This window comes from Ciconia boyciana, chromosome 4 (assembly GCF_034638445.1).
Source record: "Ciconia boyciana chromosome 4, ASM3463844v1, whole genome shotgun sequence".
In the NCBI taxonomy this organism is placed as follows: domain Eukaryota; kingdom Metazoa; phylum Chordata; class Aves; order Ciconiiformes; family Ciconiidae; genus Ciconia; species Ciconia boyciana.
In genome coordinates this window covers 84,624,647-84,646,349 of record NC_132937.1, presented here as the reverse complement: position 1 = coordinate 84,646,349, position 21,703 = coordinate 84,624,647, and the positions used below count along the sequence as shown (strand labels likewise).

Here is a 21,703-nt window from a genome sequence, read left to right as displayed (position 1 = left end):
TGATCTCCCAAGCGTGCTTTAGTTATGAAAATGTCACCATAGGCCAGGGGAAGCAAGTGCTGAAAATCTGCCCTCTAAGGCTGCCATAAATGATGAGTACTTAAATTCATTTGGGTATTGGGAACTGAGTTTTCAGCACTTGTTCAGCATAGTCTTAGTTAATATTTTCCTAAAAGAAATCCAGTTCTTGCAAGTACTTTTCCAGATTCTTAATGTGGCTTCAGTCTAAGCTTTAGGCAATAATAAACTGATTTAAAACCGATTTGGAACATGCAGAAATCAATATGGTTCTGTGAATGAATACCACATAATTAGGTTCATCTGGCTTGTGCATGTAAACTATAACTAAACTGAATTTTTAAAGAGCAAACTCTGCTTAGGTTTAATATCCATTTAAATACCTCTTTTAATCTCTTTTAATTAAATTTGAACTAAAAGGAGATTATTCTCATAGCTTGGTATTTTTTAGTTTTGTTTGATTTGTAATTTTATCTAGATAAGATTGCATTTGATATGCAAGTGGTGTTTTGACTGTTTGCATGATTAATGGCTTTGGCATCTAAAAGAAAAAGGGCATAGTTTGATTGTTACGCATTAGCAAAACACTTGGATTGTTCACTTGGGACTGGAACACAGCCCTCACAAACTGAGACACGTGTTTTCCCATATGTATTCTGCTTTTATCGAAACAAAAACCTTCATTTTTTAAGGTAATATTCAATTTTCTGTTCTGTCAGCATCACTGCCATACCTTTTAAAAAAAAGAAAAATATACCTTATTAGCCATACACTCCAGTAGCACTGTTTAAAACATACCATATTTAACACTAGGTCAGGCACTTTGTTTTCAAGCTCTTTTTGAGTTTCAGCTATTTGATATTAGATTTTCTGTTTTTAATTAAAATACCCCTTTTCAATTAAAATTGTTCCAGCACTGTGTTTTGATGTATAAGTATCTGGCAATACCTCTTTTCTTATGTCTTGCTGAGAGTGGATCTAGTGTAAGTATCTCTTCTCATGGCTTGTGGTGATGCTGTCAGTCTCTGTGTAGCACATTGACTCCCCACTCATCTGTGGGGAATCTGTGATGCTTTTGTGTTATTTCTATTTCTGATGCAGGGTTTTTTCATGTTTATGTTTTTGGTGTTCTGCCCCTCAGATTTCTTCTTAGGCCTTTCTTTCGTTTTTGCAAAGGCTGCAATGTCATGTAATAACACAACCTTCAAAATTGTAAGAATTTTATCACAAACCACCGCTGGGAAGCTTATAGTTCTATGTGACAAAACTAGCTCAGATCTGCTGTACCAAACTGGAGGATTGCACCTTCCTACCTCTGTTCATGTGGGTCTCTTCATCACTGTCTCACTCTCTTCAGTGCTGCCTTTCGCTTGGTATAGCTGTGTTTGCAGTAGCAATTTGTGTGTGCTCCTTTTAAAGGAAAAATTAAAATAATGAGTGAAATTTTTGGTATCTGGAGGAACAGTGCTATAAGCCTGTATCAGTACCTGTTGCAGTCCTTGGTGCAAGGCCCTCAAAAAACAGCTAACCTTGACTATTTGTCTTTAATTTCTGTCACGTCCTCGATGAACTCCTGAACATTCAGCAACCATCATTATCACCTATTTGTGGGTAGCAACCAAGCCATTGAATGTTATTTGGCATGTTTGCTCTTGAGGAATTGTTTTATACTTGCTCCTGCACTGAAACCTTGTCTTCAGTAACTGGTAACTGCTGGATAAATAAGTGCCTCTCAGTGCATGATATCTATGTGGCTACAATAAAACCATTGTTATTGGTGGTTTTGTACAACATGATACTATAGTCAAGGCAACAGAATTACATCAGAGTTCACATCTCAGAAGTCATGGCGTTGCTCTGTGTGTGAATTTGCAGTTTTCTTGAAAGAAAAAAGGTAAGCCAGTGAAAGCCATTCTGAGCTGAGAGCAGTCTTATACCCTGGCAGCATGCTGTTCTGTGACAAATGATGCTCATCTTGAGGCCAAAAGGTGGGGATCACTCCAAGGCAGTGTCCCAGTCCTGTGCTGAGGCTGTGCTGTGGCTGAAACGTCCGACAATTAGTGGCAGATGCAGATAAAGCTTATGAAGAAAGCTGTGTTTCGAGGCTAAGTGAAGATATTTCCTCACCTCTTAACCGCAGAGCTTTTGAGTGGAGGCAACACCAGCTTAAAAACAACTGTTGTCACTATTTGGAAACCAACAATCTCAGCATGTTTGTAACAGGAACACGGGTTTGGAAGATCGCACTGCACAGTAATCTTGACAGTTTTCAAGGTGGTTACTATTATGTTGTCTTCTCGGGCTGTCAGCGCTGAAAATACATAGACGTGATTGTGGGTATTGTGTAGGTGGACATTGTACAGATGAGACTAATGGGACTTTTAAATTTCATAGCGAAGTTATGTTCAATATTAAGCAGGTTCAACTTTATGAAGCCTTTTGTGCATATATCTTCCCACCCTCTCTCTGTCCATTTTCTGTCTGGAGGAGAGGAGCTGAGGTGAATAGCCTCTGTAAGGCAAGTTTTACTGCATCCATATGGAAACCAGGATCTGTCCCCTACATGCCACTTCTTCCTCTCCCGGACTTGGTGGGGTCATTGTGAATCCATTTGTCACCCCATACTGCTGCTTATTCTGCCAGTTCATTATCAGAAAGGAGGTCTTTAGACATACTTTTGTACAGATTACTCTATGGTGAAGCCCTAGGTTTTGCTTACATTGACTGAAGGCCACACCAGCAGTGTGGTGTGGGTTCGTATGACACTAGATTTACCATATATTGCTCTTGCCATTTGGAAATGAAAGAATGGACAGGTCTCAATAAACCACTAGCAGGGTGCAGAATGGATGCTGAACAGGAGGGTATAGAAATAGGCGAGGAGGACAGCACAGGGGAGGGGGGAGAATAGGATGAAGTGCTGGATGCCAAGCATGGTGCAGAAGCTGTTGAGGGATCACCTGATCCCTTGGGCCTGGACTTTTAATAATTCATTAACCACATGGTAGAAACATACACCAGAGTATCATTCGAGGGTCTGCCCAATAGGTGTAAGTATTGTGAGTGCTTCAACAAGTGCCACAAGCATTATCATCTGAATTGGTCTGAAGTCTGTTGTGCAAATGGGAAAAAACAAGTTAACGATAAGGAATAGCAAGCAGTGATGATCCAGGAGTGCCCATACTTTTCAGATCTGGCTTATAGATCAACCTGCTAATGTTTTGGTTTATTTTGTCTCTTTAGCTTTCAGTGGAATTTTCCTAAGATGAAAACAGTACCTGGTACGTGGTTTATGCGCATGAAGACAAATTGCTTAAAAATTTTGCACCGTAGATAACTGAGATGTTAGAGTTGTGTTGTTATATGAAAAGACTGAATGTTTCATGCTGGACACAGTATTTCTGACATCAATCAAAAGCTAAGCACTGGCTAGATTATCTTGATATACGTGTGGTTTATGGTAGAAGGTAATAAAACAAATAGAAACCAGGAGAAAAGTCTGGCTACAGCGACAAGAGACGGGCTATTGTACCTAGTCCTTTTAGTTACAGAAGTCTATAAAGAATGCTATTAAAATCACACAGCTAATCAAAAGTCCTCTTTTTACTGTAAAATAATATTAAACTCCAAATTAACAAAATTGCATAAGAGTTGGAATTTGTTTTTGCTGCACTCACACTACACAGGCAGTGCATATTGCACTCTATTTTGCAATAATAGAAGTAGCACAAACTACAGATCCTGTTGCTCTACCTCTGGGTTAGGAAATAACTTTAGACTAGCTTCTTGGTTTGCTAATTTGAATGTCTGTGTGTAACTGCTTAAGTGCATAACTGAAAGCAGAACAACCTAGATACAATGCAAGAAAACTGAAATTTCACTTTTTTCTGTGACTCCGTGCCCCTCCCTCCACACCTTTCCTCTCCCTGTGCACCTTCGCGCGCACGTGATGTCTGTGTGCACCTTCGCGCGCATGTGATGTCTGTGCGGCAGCCGCAGAGGGCACAGACAGCAGGTCAGGGCTGCACTGTTCGGCACCTGGGAGGGTGCTTGGCAGGCAGATTTCTGCATCCAAGGAGATGGGCAGTGCTGGAGGAGGCAGCAGCTCCTTGCTTTGTGCTGCAAGATCTCAGTGCTCTGTAGGGATGCCAAAGAGCTCATCCACCAGTCTAAACTAATAGGGACGGGCTAGAAAACAAAAATGTCTCCTGTTTTATAAACCTGTGCATCTTGAAACTCAGTGCGGTTATGATCTGCCTGCCTGAAAAAAGATTGTAGTGGTACTGGAAGAGATGCAGAAAAGCAACAATGGAGCAAGTTGAGGGCACACTTCTATGTTGTCTTTGACTGCTTACTCAATCAGTAACTTCTATAAAAAGATCTTTCTGGTAAAACCTGTAAGTTAACAAGGGACCACTTGCAGAAGAGGTAGCTACAGTTAATTTTCTAATGATATCTCAGTGTGGCTTCCAGGCTTTTGAATTTAACAATTTGTCCTCTTTTTTTCCATGAACTACTATGTTGTACCTGTTTTCTGAGATACTGTATAAACGTCTTGTTGCCCTTCTGATAAGGCAGCATGTTTGGAGATTCCATAAATGTGTGCAGACCAGACTTGCTGCACTTATTTCTGCTTGGGAGATCTTGGATTGAAATACAACAATCTTATGTCTCGTTCCCTTTCACAACATTAGTTTGAGAAAAACTCACATATTTGAGAATTGGTGAAATGCATTTACAGTGATGGATGAATCACATCATTTCTCATTACATTTTTCAAATTATACATATGAAGAAATAATATATGTGAGAGCTTCAGGACAGCATCCATTGTTCTCCTTGCCCTGTGTGAACACTTGCATTATGTGCCAGTAATCCAGACCCATTGAAGAGTGTCAGAAGTAAAAAATTTCTCAACCCACCCCCCTTGTATCAGAAATAGGTACAACTTGTTGGGACTACAAAAGAGAGATGGCATAAGCTTTCCTTATATTACTGCATGATTGCTAAATGGCAAAGTTTACATAATCCCTAGGTTATACATTTAAGTATGGTATCTTTGCGTTTACTCCATAAAAACAGCTGGTTGAAAAGCTTTGTTTGTAGTAGTACTGTGAAAGCCAATACTTTGTTTAACTATACAGTCTTACATGGGACAGCATAGTACAACACTTTTACTTTCTCATCATTGATCCACACAACATTCTCCATCCTTGCTAATTCACAAGAAATAAAATCTCTACAGCACGGCTATTGGCATAGCATAAAGAAACCATGCCTGCAGGTATGTGTATTATGATCTTTCAGGGTACTTGTACACCTCTTTCTTTTGTCTCACAGTTGGGAGTAGGGTGGGAAAACCAGATTTCCTCAGACACCATCAGAGTTCTGTCACGTGGCTTCAAATAACTCAGTGCAGTTACAGCCAGCAAAAGGCATGCAGTTGGCTTAGAGAAAATGGTTGGTGGCTATCCTCTGTAGCAAGGAGCTGAAGTTGGGCATGGACCTTACTTTTATTGTTTAAAGGTTTGCAATCCATCGAATGTGACATTCTGGAAGAGCAGAAGTTATCATCAGACAACTTTAATTACATTAACCAAACATGGGGAGATTTTTTTAAAAAAAAAACACGAATATGTAATGTCTGAAGTGTTACATTACCACTTCCTTCTCTAGAACTGTTCTAGGGCTGTGCAGGTTTTTTTTGCAGTAGGAGATTTATTCTTGCTTCCATGGCAGCTGCCTCTTCCTCTTGAAAGCTTCTTCCTGATACTTTTCATGTAGTAGTGCTGCTTCCTCTTTTTTGTGAACCAAAACATTACAGTCTTTTTTGACATTTCAGCCTTGAGCTTCAGAATCTTCTTGGTAGTAATTTTAGCACCATTTTTGGGCTACTATGATTTTTATTATTTATTTTAAATATTTATAAAAGATGTAACAGGATTTGCCACCTGTGTATCTAATAAGAAAATGCTTCTGTAAACAGAGCAGTCTCAGTGTGCATTGAGACACAAAACATGAACAAGATTTTGCGCTGGGCTGGGGATGTGCTGACACAGCTACCCATCCTTTCACAATGCCCTGCATATTACTGTAGTAAGCCAAGGCCTGGCTACAGCCTGTTCTTTCTGTGGTAACCCTGCCTTAGTGTTAGCAGAAATGAGGACAATTTACAAATGAAGAGCTAAAAAACAAAATAAAACTAAGTTTTTTGTAAAGTAAAACCAGGAGTTTTTTGTTTCAGCAGAGAAGGGTGTAAAGGACCATGTCTCACAGAACCCCCTTGTCTTACCCAGCTTCATGGCTTTTAGACTTTTAGCCACTCAAACCTAGTATGTAAACCCTTTTTTTTTTTTGTGTACCACACAAAAGATTTAATTTGATTCTGGGAATTCTGGCCTTCCCTCTGAGACAGCATCTGTCCAAATGTGTGGTGGGTTTTAGGCACTTTATTTTAGGAAGTTACTTTTCTTTTCCCTAAGAGAATCTGCCCTATGAAATTTAGCTGTATCTACTGATTCTATTTTTAGAGGTTTTGTCATTCTTTTGTCCTTCCTACTCTGTATCACATGCACAGTTTACAATTAAAGAGGGATTTTTTTAAGCTTCCAGGCTGTTTATTCCTCATGGGATCCAAAAATCAGTCTGGATGCTTCAATAACTGGCTCTTCCCTCTAGGTGAGGTAGTGTCATCCCTTACTTGGGCTCCAGTGTTGTCCACCTACTCTGTTTAACTTTTACCTGCCTTATTCCTTTACTTCTACCAGCCTTCTAAGTAAAATTATTGGAGTTCATTGGATGCAGACTCTGAAGAAGGTGATGATGTCCTCATGATCAAATGCCATTACAAGTTGCTGCTTAACCTAAGATCAGAAAATAACCTACTTAAACACTCTTTGGTCTGGTTGGGGTCTTCTCAGCTGATGCATGTGTTTTTAGGAAGCATAACAATCAAAATGAAACATAAAAAAAACATTTCTGGAGTCTGAATTGAGACCCTGTACACAGGAGGGACAGGGCTGAGTGAGGAGGTGTGATCTTGATTCTGTAGGGAAGAAAAAAACCAAAATCATCAGGTTTTTGTTATTTGTCCAGAGAGGTCTGAAGTTTCTGAGAGATTTGAGAAATCTTAATTTGCAGAACTTGCTGACGTTTAACCACAAGGCTCATTATCTCTCCGTGTCCGTCTGTCATCTAAAATAACAAAAGGCATCCATCTATTGTGTAAATCTATTCATGCAGGGCTCTTGATACTGGCTTATATTCTGGCTATTTTACCTCTCTACCAACACTCCCTTTGATTAAAGGACCCCAAAGGCTATTGCAGTTCATCTTGACTAACTATGTTACTTCCTGTTCCTCCTCTATTCTGTGTAGGGTTTTTTGAGTGGTTTCAATCTACTAAACAGTAATTACCCCAAACCAGTAATGTTTTAATTTTTTTTTTTTTTTTTTTTTTTTGGTAACTTGAAAATGTGGCTTCTTTAGCTAGTCCCATATCGTAATTACTTTTTCTTCTGTCATGCTGCTTAGGGTAATACTCGCTTTCATTCTCTGTGCTTTGAAGGGTGCAGCTGCTGTGTTTTGCCACACCACAGCAGATGATGAGGCCTGTAGAAGACAGCTAGCTTCTCGAGGAGTGTCCTTAAGGGACCCATGGAGTTGTGCGTATTGCAAAATAAAAAATTGCCAGTGTCACCAAAAGCCTTTAATTAAAGTGAGATCTGTCTTTCTTAGGCATGGGAGAAGTACATGGCAAAGGACAGTCCTTATCATTAATAAAATCACTCAAAATAGGACAAAAGTTGCTCACATTCTGAAGTATTATTTATACCGGTCCCCAAAGCAACTTTGCTATGGCTGAAGAATTCATACCACCTTTCCTGACTCTGTACCTTTTACAAGACCATCCTACCTACTTACAGTCTTCCCATAAACTTTAATGAATACAGCTAAGTGTTACAATCTCAAATGCTTTATTTTCTTTTTTCCTATGTGTCCCAATTTTGTGCAGCTGACAGCTTTGGTGCTTTCTGACTTCATCTTGAAATACAGTTATTTCTACTTGACTCCAGTGACAAGCTCATTGACTGTTAATAGCTTACTTCTGTGAAGACCCTGACAACCCTTCAGGCACGCACATTTAACCCTGTGAGGGTGAGGTAGGTGGGAATTTGGTTGCATGTCAGAGCTGGCAGCCCGTGAGGACTTCTCCTGAGAGATCACGCCTCTCCTTTTGTCTGAGCAGTCACGTTTCCACTGAGGTTTTGTCCTGTTCACTGTGCTAAAAATATACTAAATGAGTAAGTAGGAAAAGATGGTTCCTTTTGACGGTGATTTTACTGGAGGCAGTGCCAATTGGAAATCAGGCTTCCAAGTAATTCCCCCTGATTTTCCTCCGAAGGTGTGCATGATGCATGGCGAGTTGGGGGGTGGGAGCAAAAGACTCCAGTTCTCTTGCTGTGCTGTAGAACAATGTCGTGTAACAGTTAAAAATAATGATCTTTTCTAGGATGCAAGGGGGTCTGTAGCACAAAGAAATCAGATATTTTTTCCAAGAAGGAAAGGTGAATTGCTCCTTTCAGGGTAGATGGCACCATGCACTGAGCATAAGTGAAAGAAAAAAATAATTCTTTAGCTTAAACTACCTGAAACAATGCTGCTGCTTCTCATCCTTTAAGCATGTATTTAGTCATCCTGTATTAGTCAGTGTAATTACGGAGGCTACAGAACTAATTCCAGATAGTAACCAGTGTTGAAATGTACACTTTAGGCTTAAAAAATAATGGATTTAAATTAGATTTTCCTGCAAGTTAAGAGAGCCCCAATCTGATTGTCAGTTACCGCAATCAGACACTGCTCCGCGCTCAGGGCTTTTTTGGTCTCCCCTGCTTGCTTTCTCACACCACGTTGGCAAGCTGCAACAAGTGAAACTCCACCCTTCCTACAGACTGGGGAGAGAGAATAAAATGCATAAACGGCGACTGCTGGCGAGTAAAATGAGGGTTTCTGTGAAGGTGCTGGTTTTCCAGACAGTCGCTGGTGTGCAGCTGAGAAAGGGGCGGGATCCTTTTCAAGTAGCTTAGTTGTGATTTGCTGAATTCGTAGACTTTTCCCCTTAAAATCCCAACCCTCTCTTGCTCCCCCCCCCCCCCTTTTTTTTCTTTTTTGAGAAGTTGACTTGCGGCTGCTTCTCGGCACGCACGTCAGCTGTAATCTGGTCCCCAGTGCCTTGCGCTGACACCATGAGTTCGGAGGCTGATGAACCCAAGGAAGGTAGGGTTTTTAACTGTTTTCTCAGGAGAGGAATTGTGCATGCTTGCGTTGCCAGCACCGCTTTTGTGAGCACAGAGGAGAGTTGCTGCTCGCTTTAGCTTTCGGGTATTCAAATGGGAGGGGAAAATGCCTTGGCAAAATCATGTGAAGTCCTGCCGATTTCGCTGGATATGAAATGACCCAAGTGTTGGCACCCTGGGATATCTGTCTGTCTCAGCAATGGTAATTTTCTCGCACATGAAATACTGATAAGTGGAAGAAACGGTGTTTCAAAACAGTGGTAGTAGAATATCGAAAGAGGAAGATTTTCTGAATTTGGAAGCACTGTATTTTTCAGTGAAAGAGGAAGTTGCATGGGGGAGAAGTGAAAGGTCATTATTTTGGGAATAAGCTTGATGCCACTTACTTCCCTGTCCGAATGAGTGTGCATGCACGCGTGTGCGTGTGTTAAAGCTCAGAGGGGTGCGCCAAAGCTACAGGGTTTCATTTACTGCTTCTAGAGTGGAACGTGTGGAGGAGCTGGAAGTGCTCCAACAAAAATACAATTATTCCCTACTGTTGATTGGGAGGGGGTGCGAGCCAGAGTAGGACAGTGGGGAGCAAGCAGGGGAGGAGGAGGGCAATTTCCTGAAAGTGCCTGTATACAAAAGAGCATTTATACAGAAGAGGGAACAGGGCAGTAGTGGGGTTATACACTGGATTTCTTAGAACAGAATTGATGTTTCGTGGTTACGAATAGTCCTTGGGGAGACTCAAACTTACAGAGATCCAGTATGGCTCAGAAAAATAATTCAAAACAAAACAGATAAGCAAGCAGTAAGGCAGCCTAAGCATGTTGTATTTCGTGAAAACAAGACATTTTCAGAATATTTCAGACGGTTTTCCCCTCATACTCTGTACAACTTGCCCCACTTGAAGAATAACATTACCAGGGACTTCTATCTGCTTACTTGCATAAAAGGGTATTTTGTTGATTTGCAGAAAAGTCAACTTGGACTGAATAAAACGTAATGCTTATAATGCTGATAGAACCTGGTTAGTAATGAAGCACAATAGCCTATGTTTTGATAAGAATTACAACGATGCTCTCTGTTTTCTTCTTTCTTCTCATTGACTGAACAGATGAACTAAAAGGCAGCTTTTCTTTTTTTTCCAATAAGATTTTGTAGGACAGATTTATTGAAAAGCAGAACTGAAAAAAAAATTCTCTATAGAAACTGTTTGAAAAAGAGAATAAGTGAATAAGAATATGGCAATGTGAGCATTCTCCCTCAGTTTTACAGCAGGAGAGATCAGCATGCATGCCATAGCATGAAAGATCTTCTGGTTTACATACAGGAAGCTCCGGACAATTTTACCAAGTTGGCTATATTTGAAATGTAAATTTTCTTGTTTAAAGAAACCTCTTACCTTCTTAGATGACTCAGATTCTTAAAATCCTCTGAAATATTTTTGCCTTTCTGTGCGTTTCTTTTGAAACAATTTGAGATGCCAGGATCTTCATGCTGAAAAAAGCATTTGGAGCAGGTGGCTGAGACAGGAAAGAAAGGGTAGCTTTTTGCTTAGTTATTTTTAGCTGTGAAAATATTTGGGTTTTGCTGTCCTGTGATTTTAAAACGTTGGAATGGAAAATAAAAACAGTAGCCATTGTGGGAAGATGAGGTACAGATATCACTGAAAAGGTTTTTCAGTCAGTCTGTAAATGTATTCCTGGTAATATATTCCCATCTGTAGAGGAATAATTTAGAGGATGCATGAGAAAAGGGGCTTTAGTGTGTATGTGAATAAAGCCTGGGATTAACAGGTGAATATGTAGAAGTGCAGCTTTTACACTACTTTGCCTAGTTTGAGTGAACATGGCATGAAAGATCACTGATCAAAATACTGAAAAATACAGTCAAATACCCGTGGATTTGTAGTGGTCTAGTGTATGTGGCATAAAATAGGCAGTCAGAGTCTTTCAACTAACTAGCTCTGTTTCATCAAGAAACTGTGCTTTTTGCATGAAGAAAATGGATGCTTCACAAATTCAAATTGAATTTGGTGCTCACGCTTTTGACACTGAGTATATATAGTCTTTTAAGTGGTTTACCAAAGGTGGGGTGGTTGATTTTTCCTTTAGGTGCAAGACTGAATGTCACTCTCTGACTTACCCACAAATTATGAGGCCCACCAGGGAATTAGTAGGTAAAGGTCTGTGACTGATTATGGAAGGGGTAGAGGGTACATTTGGACAATTATAAAATGGTTATTTTACCAAATGCTGTACGTTTCAAGGCCAAAGCTAGCAATGAAAGCACAGTGGTTAATCTGCTACATACTAAAAAGTGAAAGGAAGAGAAAGCTACAGGAAAAATGTTATTTTAATGTTGTTTGTAAGCAAAGGCAGAATTTTTCTATTTTCCTTAAAGCAGGGATGCTCTGGTGGCCAGGGAAGCATCACCGGCCAGGAGCGAATTAAGGGATATACAAGGAGCTCTGCAATTCAGTTGCAGCTTCCAGGCATGACTCTCAGACCATGTGTTGGAAGAACAGCCTGAATGAAAAGGAGGGTTGAAGGCACAGTAATAGCATCAAACATCATGTATGTTGTGACAATGACCTGATGCTGAAGTGCACAATACTTCACTTCCAGCTACTTTATACAAGTGAATCACAGTATTTGGAGAACACTGGGATGTCTGTAAAAGTGGATTTAATGGGTTAATATGGATTATTTTTTAAAATCTGCATAACAAGATCAAAGACCATAGGTTTTACTACTGTAAAAATGAACTATACTCATTGTTACAGTGAAACCCAAAATCAAGGTCAATTTTGAATGGTTAACTCCTGAAGATTTTATTTTTTATGATTAATTAAATAAAGGTAGAGTCTTTTACCTCAAGTCAAGTCTTATATTTTTAGCAGGAACTGGGAGTAAAAAGACATTGCTAGAAGACAATCATTACTTCACTGCATTTTGTACTAATTGCTGGATATGGGGTATGCAGCCGTGTATCTTTTCAGCTTTTCAGCTTTTCAGCTTCTGCCTTTGATCTCTGCATGGTCCGTATTAGAATGGTAACATGAAACAGTTCTTTTTTTCTCCCGTCACGCTGCTTAGTAACATTAGAACAATCTTTGTATTCATCTGTATACCACAATGCTGTGGTAAACACGTGTGTGTGTGCATGTGTGTGTGTGTTGGTGTATGTATGGCATCAATCTGTATTGCATTTACAGATTCCAACAACTGTCATGATATAAATAACCCTGTCACATTTTCTTGTAGTTACTTTTGCCTAGGATGAAACAAAGAGCATAGTAAAGTCAAGAAAAAGACTATGGCATTTAACTGCATGGCATAATTTCAGTCTGGTGTTGCATGGTGGCATGTCATGTACCAAGGAAGGTAACAAATGGTTTCAGGCTGTTATTTGACGTAATTCCTTTCTGCAATCTGAAGGAAATTTTCTTAATGCTGTCATATTAAAAATATGTATCATGAATACAACTTTTTAAATACATGTCAATACCAATTAAAATTATTGTGGTGTTAATGGATTCCTTACATAGTATTTCTTCAATAGAAGGAAGTAGTAATTTATGTAAAGCTTCAGAAAACTTCAGCTTCATTCTACAGGTTTTATGTTGTATATAGAAAACAACAGGAGATAAATCTAATGTCTCAAAGGAAAAGTAAAATAATAACAGATATCAGAGTGAATGTAATACATAGCCTATGAAACGATGGATATTGTATTACAAACTCAGAAGCAGTGAGAGCCTGCACTGCACTTTTATCATACTTAGTTTTAAGTACCACATTTCATGGGAGAGAGAGATCTCTGCATTCCTACAAGTGCTCAGAGCTTTTTTAGACACAATTAGCATTTTTTAATCCAAATGAGATTACTGAGGAGTGAACTCACCTGTTTTGTTCCTTTTAGAGCTCGGGACAGAGACACAGGGGTTATAAAATCAGAGTATTCACTCTTTTGAGAAGTCAGTACTCCCTCCTGTAAGTAGTCATGGATTTGCTTTGACATTTTGCAGTCACGTCTCATTGTGTGAAAGTTTTCCAGGCTAGAATCATGTTCATTTAGATAACCAATTGTCTGTTCTTGTGCTCCTACGGGCCACTTATTCCATCCAAAACATCAATGGGGGTCTATAATGTATGATTCTGCATCCCACTATCTCCAAACCAGCATTTGTTAGAACCTTTTATGCTTTTATGACAGGGAACGGGGAGATCCAAACTGTGCAAGTAGACCATTGTCCAAACATAAATGCAACATGTACTAGTTGATCACAGTCCCATTTCATGTTAACTTTTGAAGTTACAGGCTGAGGTGGGTGTTGGTCTTTTTTCCCAAGTAGCAAGTGACAGGACAAGAGGAAACAGCCTCAAGTTGTGCCAGGGGAGGTTTAGACTGGATATTAGGAAAAATTGGTTCACTGAAAGGGTTATCAAGCACTGGAACAGGCTGCCCAGGGAAGTGGTGGAGTCACCATCCCTGGAGGTATTTAGAAGACATGTAGATGTGGCGCTTAGGGACATGGTTCAGTGGTGGAGTTGGCAGTGCTAGGTTTATGGTTGGACTTGATGATCTTGAAGGTCTTTTCCAACCTAAATGAATCTATGATTCTGTAATTAGAATAAACTGCATGAAAACCATAAGTTTAAACAGAAATGGGATGTCTCAGTGTCCACTTTTGGACCCAAATCTGAATGGTTTTGTGTGAATTGTGGTAGCTTTTTCAGCTGCCAAAGTTAGAGATTGTCCCCTTCTCTTTTGTGGAGCTCATTTTTCCATATGAAGCCACAGGGAAGCAGCACAGACAATTAGTACTTATCCCCACATGTTAGACCCACCTTCTGCTCTCACCCCAAAGACTACAATATGTGGGCTTCCTTTGTTTCACCTGATCTTCACCTACCCTCCTGTGTCAAAACTACAATCTCCATAAGACATTAAGGCCAGTGAAACAGCGGCTTTTTGTTGAGAGTAGTCTGAAAAGTTCAGTTCAGGAGCAGGAAGAATGATCTGGTCCCAATGGCTGTGTCAGAGATCTAGATTAGTCAATTTGTGGAATTTGTTATTCCACAGATAACTTGCCTACTGCCGATGAAGAGGATTAAAAGATTACTGGGGTCATACATGTCATGTACGCAGCTCTATAGATCAGAGCAATGCTTAACAATTTGACATTTCATGTAATCCCTTCTATAGATTATTAGAATTCAAGATTAATAGGACAAGCTAAAGGCAAAATATATTATTTTAGTACAGGAAAGAATGAAAAAATGAAGTAAGCTTATGAGAAATTAGAAAGAAAGAATTATTACTAACCCAACACTGTAATACTATATATCACATACGCATGGAGAAAGCATTGCCAGAGGTGCAAATAGTGGGGGTGGAAAGAAAAGCAAGAAGCTAACACCTTAATGAAGACAGAGTAATGGGAAATTTGGAGGAAGTAAGACCATGGTACACAGGCAAGTCAGAACTGCTAGATTTTTTTAATGTAGTTTGGAGGATTGTACGTTTAATGAAGCCAAGATACAGGAAACAGATAAAGGTCTTTGAGGACAGGAATACAACTGCCATGGTTTGTAGTACAGCTGCTGCAGCTCCATCTGGATGTGGGCACTTGAATCTTTTGGTAAGACCACTGACTTAAGTCTGTTAAACCGTAAGACTCTGGAAGCAGCTCTGCATCTCTCCCCTGAAAAACTGAAATAATGGTTGGTTTTATTTTCCTGGCCAAATCAGGGTAATCTTAAGATAACCTATCTGTGAATGGATTAGTTGACCACTCTCATTGCTTCTTCTACAGGCTCAGAATTGAATGGGTTGAACGGATATTTTTTGTTGTATACCACGTTTGGAAGTCCATATGGAGTAGTTGTGTTCTGCAGAACACTTAGTTCCCCATGTACTTAGCAATCTCTCCCTTGTGCAGTTGGAGCAGATGAGGAAGCTAGGTGGTAATTTGAGCAGAGGCCATGGGATAAGCACTAGCTGTAGCTGGTAGGTTACTTCAGAGAATCACTGAAACTCTTAACCGGTTAATCGTTTAGCTGTGATTGTTGGGTTGAATGCTAGATTGCTTTGAGAAAATTCCATTAATATATTTATGCAATCAAATCTTTTAATCCATAACAAACTGCAAGACTCATGTTTAATTTCAAATAAGATACAGTCCCTTGAGCTATCTGGTCAGATTAACTGAGGGTGCAGGGAACTTCTGGGGGTCATCAGGCACAACCTTCCACTCAAGGCAGAGCCAGCTTTGAGGTTGGATCCGAATTCAAAGTTAGATAAGGCTGCTTAGGCTCTTTCCAGTCAAGTTGATAGTGTCTTCAAGAGTGGTGGTCCCACAACTTCTGTAGCAACATATTCCACTTTTTGACCACCCTTGCTATGAAGATGGTCATTCCTAATGAAATTCCCCTTGCTGCTGCTTGTGTCTGTTGCCCCTTGCTCTTTTGCTGTGTATCCTCAAAAAGAGCCTGGCTCTGTCTTCCCTGTAACTATTCAGTAACAAGTTAGATGTATTGGTTAGGTCCACTATTAGTCTTCAGGGCGAACAAACGTAGCACTCTCAGCCTGTCCTCTGTATTGTGCGCTCCAGCTCCCTAACCATCTTGGTGGCTGTCTGCTGGACTTGATTCAGTTTGTCAGCTCCTTTTTTGGAGAGGTATTGGGGACCCCAAAACTGGACACAGTACTCCACATATGGGAAGGTAGTACTTTGTTTTCAAATCCTCCCAGTCTTTTCCACCTTACAGAATTGATTGTTGTACGGGAGACTTAGTTTCCCCTTCTTCCTTTCATTTATCTGTTGATGACAGAATTTGCTATATTATAGTACTTCTTAAACCCTCGGGTTATTTTCTTCAAGGAATTTGCAAACTATGTGCTGTCATAAATGAGACAGAGGTTACAGATCAGGGAGCAACAGTCAGCAAATCTCTGGAGAATCAAAAGAAGTATCTGGGTAAGGGAAGGGCCTTGCACCTACATTCAGAAAGGCTGTATTCTTTATGAGTAGTATTTCCAAGTATAGCAACAGGCTAAATGAATGGCTTCTAAGAATAATGAGTATTTTGTAATACATGTGCCAGGGTAACATAAGAAAAATGGAACACTCAAATACTAATTGTAATTTGTAACTTTTATTCAAAAGCACACGTCATTGCTTTCACCAGTAACGATTTATCATTTGGTCAAATCTTCTGTTAAATGTGACAGTTTCATAAGTGTTCTTAAATGCTGCTTTTTGAGAAGCAAATTGCTTCCCCTCCCCCCTCTCTCCTCAAGCATTTAACATCTCTATAAACACATTTGGGTAATAAATAAAGCAAATGAAAACTATATTGCAGGTGTTATTTCAACCTTCTGGACTGATTTTTTTGTTACAATTAAACTCCAAAATGTGGTAAGAGGAGAGCATTTCATAAAGAGGTGTGAAAGAGCTACTGATCTTTATGCTACTTGATGAAACAACTTCTGTTTTTCTTTTTCCATACATCACGCTCAATAGAAGAAGTAGTAGGCTAAAAATAGTTTAATCTATTTCATAATGGCTTTAAAGCCAAAATTACTTTTTCTCATGTTTAAGGATTAATTTTTCATGTTTGCTTATTGGGTAGATACTTCATAGATCCTAGTAGTATCCAGTAGTAGTACTGTTAATAGTAACAGTTGCTGTATATGACTTTGTAAGAAATTTAAGTGCTTAAACTGACTGTTTCTGAATTAATAAATAGCACCTATCTGAACGTTAGTCTTATCCATATTGATATTAACTTTTTTTTATAGTGTGGGAAATCTGGAAGTCACAGATTTTCATGTTTTCTCTGTCTGCATCAGTAGATTTGCTGAGTTAGTTGTGTTTTTTAATGGTAGGTGTACACTTTTTCTTTTGTGGATGCATCGCCATCATGACTACTGAACAGGATACACTGTGGGATTAGCGATGCAAATGCAACTGCCAGCAACTTGGTTCTTTTAACCATAACGTCAGCAAAAGCACAGGCCTTAAATCTGCTGTCAGTTGGGCACAGTCTTGTTTTGAGCAAGGAGGAAACTGGGAAACCTGTCCTTTGAGAGTTTCATTCTACATTCATCCTTTTGGGATGTTTTCTCATAAATTTTGTTTTTCTTCATAAGATTCCCTGCCTGGGTTGGGGTGTGGTTTGATTCAGTTTCATCAGTTAATTCCCTGTCACAATTTGTTTTGTGGTTCATTTCTAGTGCTTGACTGGCTAGCAATGAGTAGAGAGCCTGCGCCTCTGCATGGCATGGCAGATTCAGTCTGTCGAACTTGGCATCCAAAATCTTCACCACAGATCTGTTTCAGCAGAAGCAATGTAGAGGATTGAATATGCACTGTATAAACTAATTTCTTTTTCCCTACCTTTTGCTGAATTCAGTATCGATATTTGTAACTATACAGATTAGTAATGAAAGATCAAAGAGTATGTTTTGCATAGCAACAGGGGAAACATACATTTCAGTTTGACATACAATATACAAATGTTGGGGTGTGTGCAGAGAGTCCTGTTCCTGCTGGCAGTTTACAGTAAATAAACTGCAGTAAAATGGGAGTTAGCATTTCATTTATTTGAGAATGTTTATCCTTGAAAGGTTTGTAATTTGAAATCCAGGGACAAATTCTGAGATGTATTTTATGTATCTATGAAGGTCAGTACTTGCAGGTTTCATAGCTGGCCTGTGATTTCAGTGGACCTCTAAGAATGTGATAGCCTCAAGTCTTGATCCCAAAATGTTTACATTTCACTTTATACAGGAATTAATAAAGCACTGAATCGTGCATGCACAGACAAGCTTCCACTTAATTAACTTCATCGAGGTATGTAGGCAACTTTGACTTTGAAAAATGCAGAAATTCCTTTGTTTTAAAACTTAAAACTTTCATGAGATCTGTTTTTGCTTTTACTATGTCCACTTTACCAAACTGTTCTACAAAGACAGTTTTACTTATAGAAAGAATAAAATTTTGGTTTAATATTAGCAAAAGCAAGTAAATGGCACTGGTGAATATTTCAGCTACTGATTCCAAGGGCTATTTTTTCCTACTTGTAAAAGAGAAAATGAGTGAATGTTTCTGTTCACTTAAAAACATTTATATTAAAAATATTCACTGAGAAATAGTGACTTAGACTTTACTTCAGAAACTAACAAAGAGCTTGAAACAATGAATCATGAATTTGAGCAGCCGTGAACAGGAATAGTGGATACTTAGGAAGGGGTAAGAATAAAGTTTGGCTCTGGTGTCTACATCTGTGATAAGATGTCTTCACCAAGCTCACAGCCTTGTCCTCAGTGCTGGAGATGAGAGATTTAGAAATCTGTGATGCAAGGCATCACTCTCCTGGATGTATGTTTAAACTAAACTTTCTTTGAACAAACAGTTGGTATTATAATCAATCAAAAGAGATGTAAATTATGGTGGATTTAGATGTTTCAGTTTGTCTTGGCTTGTTATGTAATGCCACGCAGTATGGGAGAAGAGGGTAGTAGTATCACAGTGAGACGAAAAGAAACTGTTCACATTTTTATTTCAGTGCAAAAATGTAATCTAACTAATTTGAAATTTAGATTGATGGTGTTTATTTTCACCACTTGAGGCCTTTCCTTCTCCAGGTTCAAATTTGCATTCCATCCTTCTTACTTTTTGGGTAATAATCCTGAAAATTTCAAGCTACAACAACCTTTCCTGGTGGTGGATATCCCTTCATAGCTGATCAGTGCTGTTCGTCACCTACCTAAAAATACCATTTGATGCCAGTGCGAAGTAAAGAAGCTGGACATTTAAATTCTACAGTAGTCAACAGCTGTAAAAACCAGTGCACTCAGTCTCCTACCCTTTGCCCCAAGGAGTGCACTACTAAATAGATGCAGGTTTTACAGAATCACAGAACAGTTGAGGCTGAAAGGGACCTCTGGAGACTGTCTAGTTTTAGTTAGTAAATATCTTTGCGACATATAAAAATAAATAGAATTGCTAGTGCTTTGCTAGGTGTCAAAGTTCTGTATCCAAATAATACTGCTTCCTGAGATAAAAGAAAATGACAGTGTCACACACATGATGTTTAACCAGAAGATTTCATTTTATAGAACAAGTTTCTAACAGTATTAAAGACCTAAATTTTCTCTTATGCTTTATATTCTACTAGGATTTAATGACATTAATGAAAGCAAAACCAAACTCTTAAGATACGTGGGGAGGTGGACCTGTGTATTGACAGTCTTAGTTTATGCTTGAGAGTTTAGGTGCTGTCAAATCAAAGATTTTAACGGTGGGGGTTTGTTTCCCAGTAAGTGTTATGTATAGAAATACTTTGCATACTTTTCCAGCTGTTTTGAGGATTGGTTTTGAATGGGAGATGCCAGGAATAAAGCAAACCAAGTGGAAACAAACAGGAGTCAAAGCAAAGCCTCCAAAAGATAGACCGTGCATTTGGGTCTTGGGGAGCCTGTTCTGAACTGACAGCAAGGGAGTAAGGGAATGAAGGAGAGAAAATAGTCCCATGATTACAATACATTTACAATCAATACATTGATTTCATGGCTGGAAGTTTGGACGAAAGTCCTGTATCTTGGTATGGATACAGAGGGAACAGGCTGTAGCTACTAAATACTGGGAGAAAAAATTAAAACTGAGGGGTTGGCTTATTTTGCTCCTTGTGGAAGAGGAAAGTAAGAGAAATGCATGTTAGCAGTGGCAATGGAAAAGACCACTGTGGCTTCCAAGTGTAGCCCTGCATAATCACAGGTACCATGAATGACTGGTGTGGAAGAGTAGGCAAAGCATGTATTCTATGTACAGCCATGCATCTAATGCCAGAGAAGTTATCCGTCGTGCTTTAAACCAGGAAAACAGGTAAGGAAAAATTAAAAACTGCGAAAGAGATGAAGGGTGCCACTAGTATCCCAGGCCTAAAGAACAGCCAGTATTTGATAAGTAAAACTCTTAGATGGCATATTTTCTTGTGTTTTATAATCTGCATTTCAACGTTGATACTGAAAAAAGGATATACTAACCAGACATCTGAGAACTGAGCGCCCTGGGAATCACTACTGTTTTTTTCTGTATCTGGCCTGTAGCTGTGGCAATCTTCAGTGCCTCATAAGTTCCTTTAGAAAGGAAAAGACAGAAATCAAATTATGTGTGTGGGGAGCAGGTGTCATTTAGTTTCTCAGGACAACAAGTGGAAGATACAAGAGTAATATATATAAACAAAGAGCAAGCTAGCAATCCAGCCTTCTCAACATTACACTGAAAGAGAGATACCGAGGGACTCCTGTCCCATCTGCAAGAAACAGACAGAGTGGCGTACGGATCAACATTGAGAAGAGCAGAGGACCAGAACTAGAAATACAGGAAAAGCATTATTAACTACTTTCAAAGCCATTGTAAGATCACTCACAAACCTTTCTGTCATTTGAACTCTCTGAAGCCTCTGCTGTGGCTTTCTTTACATGCTATTCAAAATACATGCCCTTTGCATTTTGTCAGCTAGGTTGCTACCTTGTCCTTCAAATTGAGTTCCCTGTTCCTCTCATGCCAGATTGCCATCCTGTCTCAACCTTCCAGTTAATTGTATTTTTGCCACATGTATCTTAAACTTCCTCTTAACTTTCCTCCCCACCCCCATGTCAAATTTAAGTCTCTCCAATGTATTCAAAGTTCCCCAGGGCTGCTGGTCTCTGTGCTTTCCTTCTGCATTCAAGCCAGAAGCTCTTCTGTTATACTCTAGGTCCTGTGCCTACAGCTAAGGTTTTTTTGTGTGAGAAGACATTCCTTTCACCAGGATGGTTGTAAGAGCAATTAGATACCTCTTTTTAAACTTTAACTTTTGGTAAAACATTATGTTATGTTATTGTTAACATATGTTATGTTAAGATATGTTAACATATGTTATGTTATTGTTAACAGATTATGTTATTGGAAGTGCCACTTGGGTTAGGGAGCTTGGCACTGTTGCCTTGCTGCGGTTTGGTACGTGTTTCTAAGGCTGGACAGAAAAATACAGTGTCTGTGTTGCATTTGTTTGATCAGAAGGAATGACCTAAGATACACTTTATTTCCTGTGAAAAGATTTGTGCAGTATTACTGTTGAGTGTGCACGGACACCTGGTAGCTACAGAAGAACTTGATGTAGCCCTGAAATGGCCAACAGCTGAAATATACAGGCTGCATATTTAATACCACAGCACCTGTTGTTACATTCCAGCAAGGATAACAAATGGTGGCAAAGGAGTGAAATACCAAATTAAGTTCATGACCCTACTCTGTGTGACTGTCATTTTCTCTCTTTAATATCCAATGTATTTTAAAATATGCTTCTCTAAGAGCAGTCATGAGAAGTTAATTTTTTTTCTTA

General features: G+C 39.2%; 1 protein-coding gene across 5 annotated transcripts in view; it reads left to right on the top strand.

Moving 5' to 3' along the window:
- Positions 1 to 21,703, top strand: part of TNFAIP8 (TNF alpha induced protein 8) — a 66,100-nt gene that overhangs the window by 35,502 nt on the left and 8,895 nt on the right. The window contains exon 1 of one of the 5 annotated variants that reach the window (XM_072860445.1): positions 8,160 to 8,180. The exons of 2 other annotated variants lie outside the window; for them this stretch is intronic. Coding sequence is in view for 1 of the 3 variants with exons in the window: in XM_072860441.1 (XP_072716542.1) it covers positions 9,264 to 9,294 (31 nt within the window). In the remaining 2 variants the exon portion in view is untranslated. Of the gene's footprint in view, positions 1 to 8,159; positions 8,181 to 9,193; positions 9,295 to 13,226; positions 13,298 to 21,703 lie in introns of those variants that run through there. 2 more of the 5 variants (XM_072860441.1, XM_072860444.1) reach the window with 2 other exon arrangements.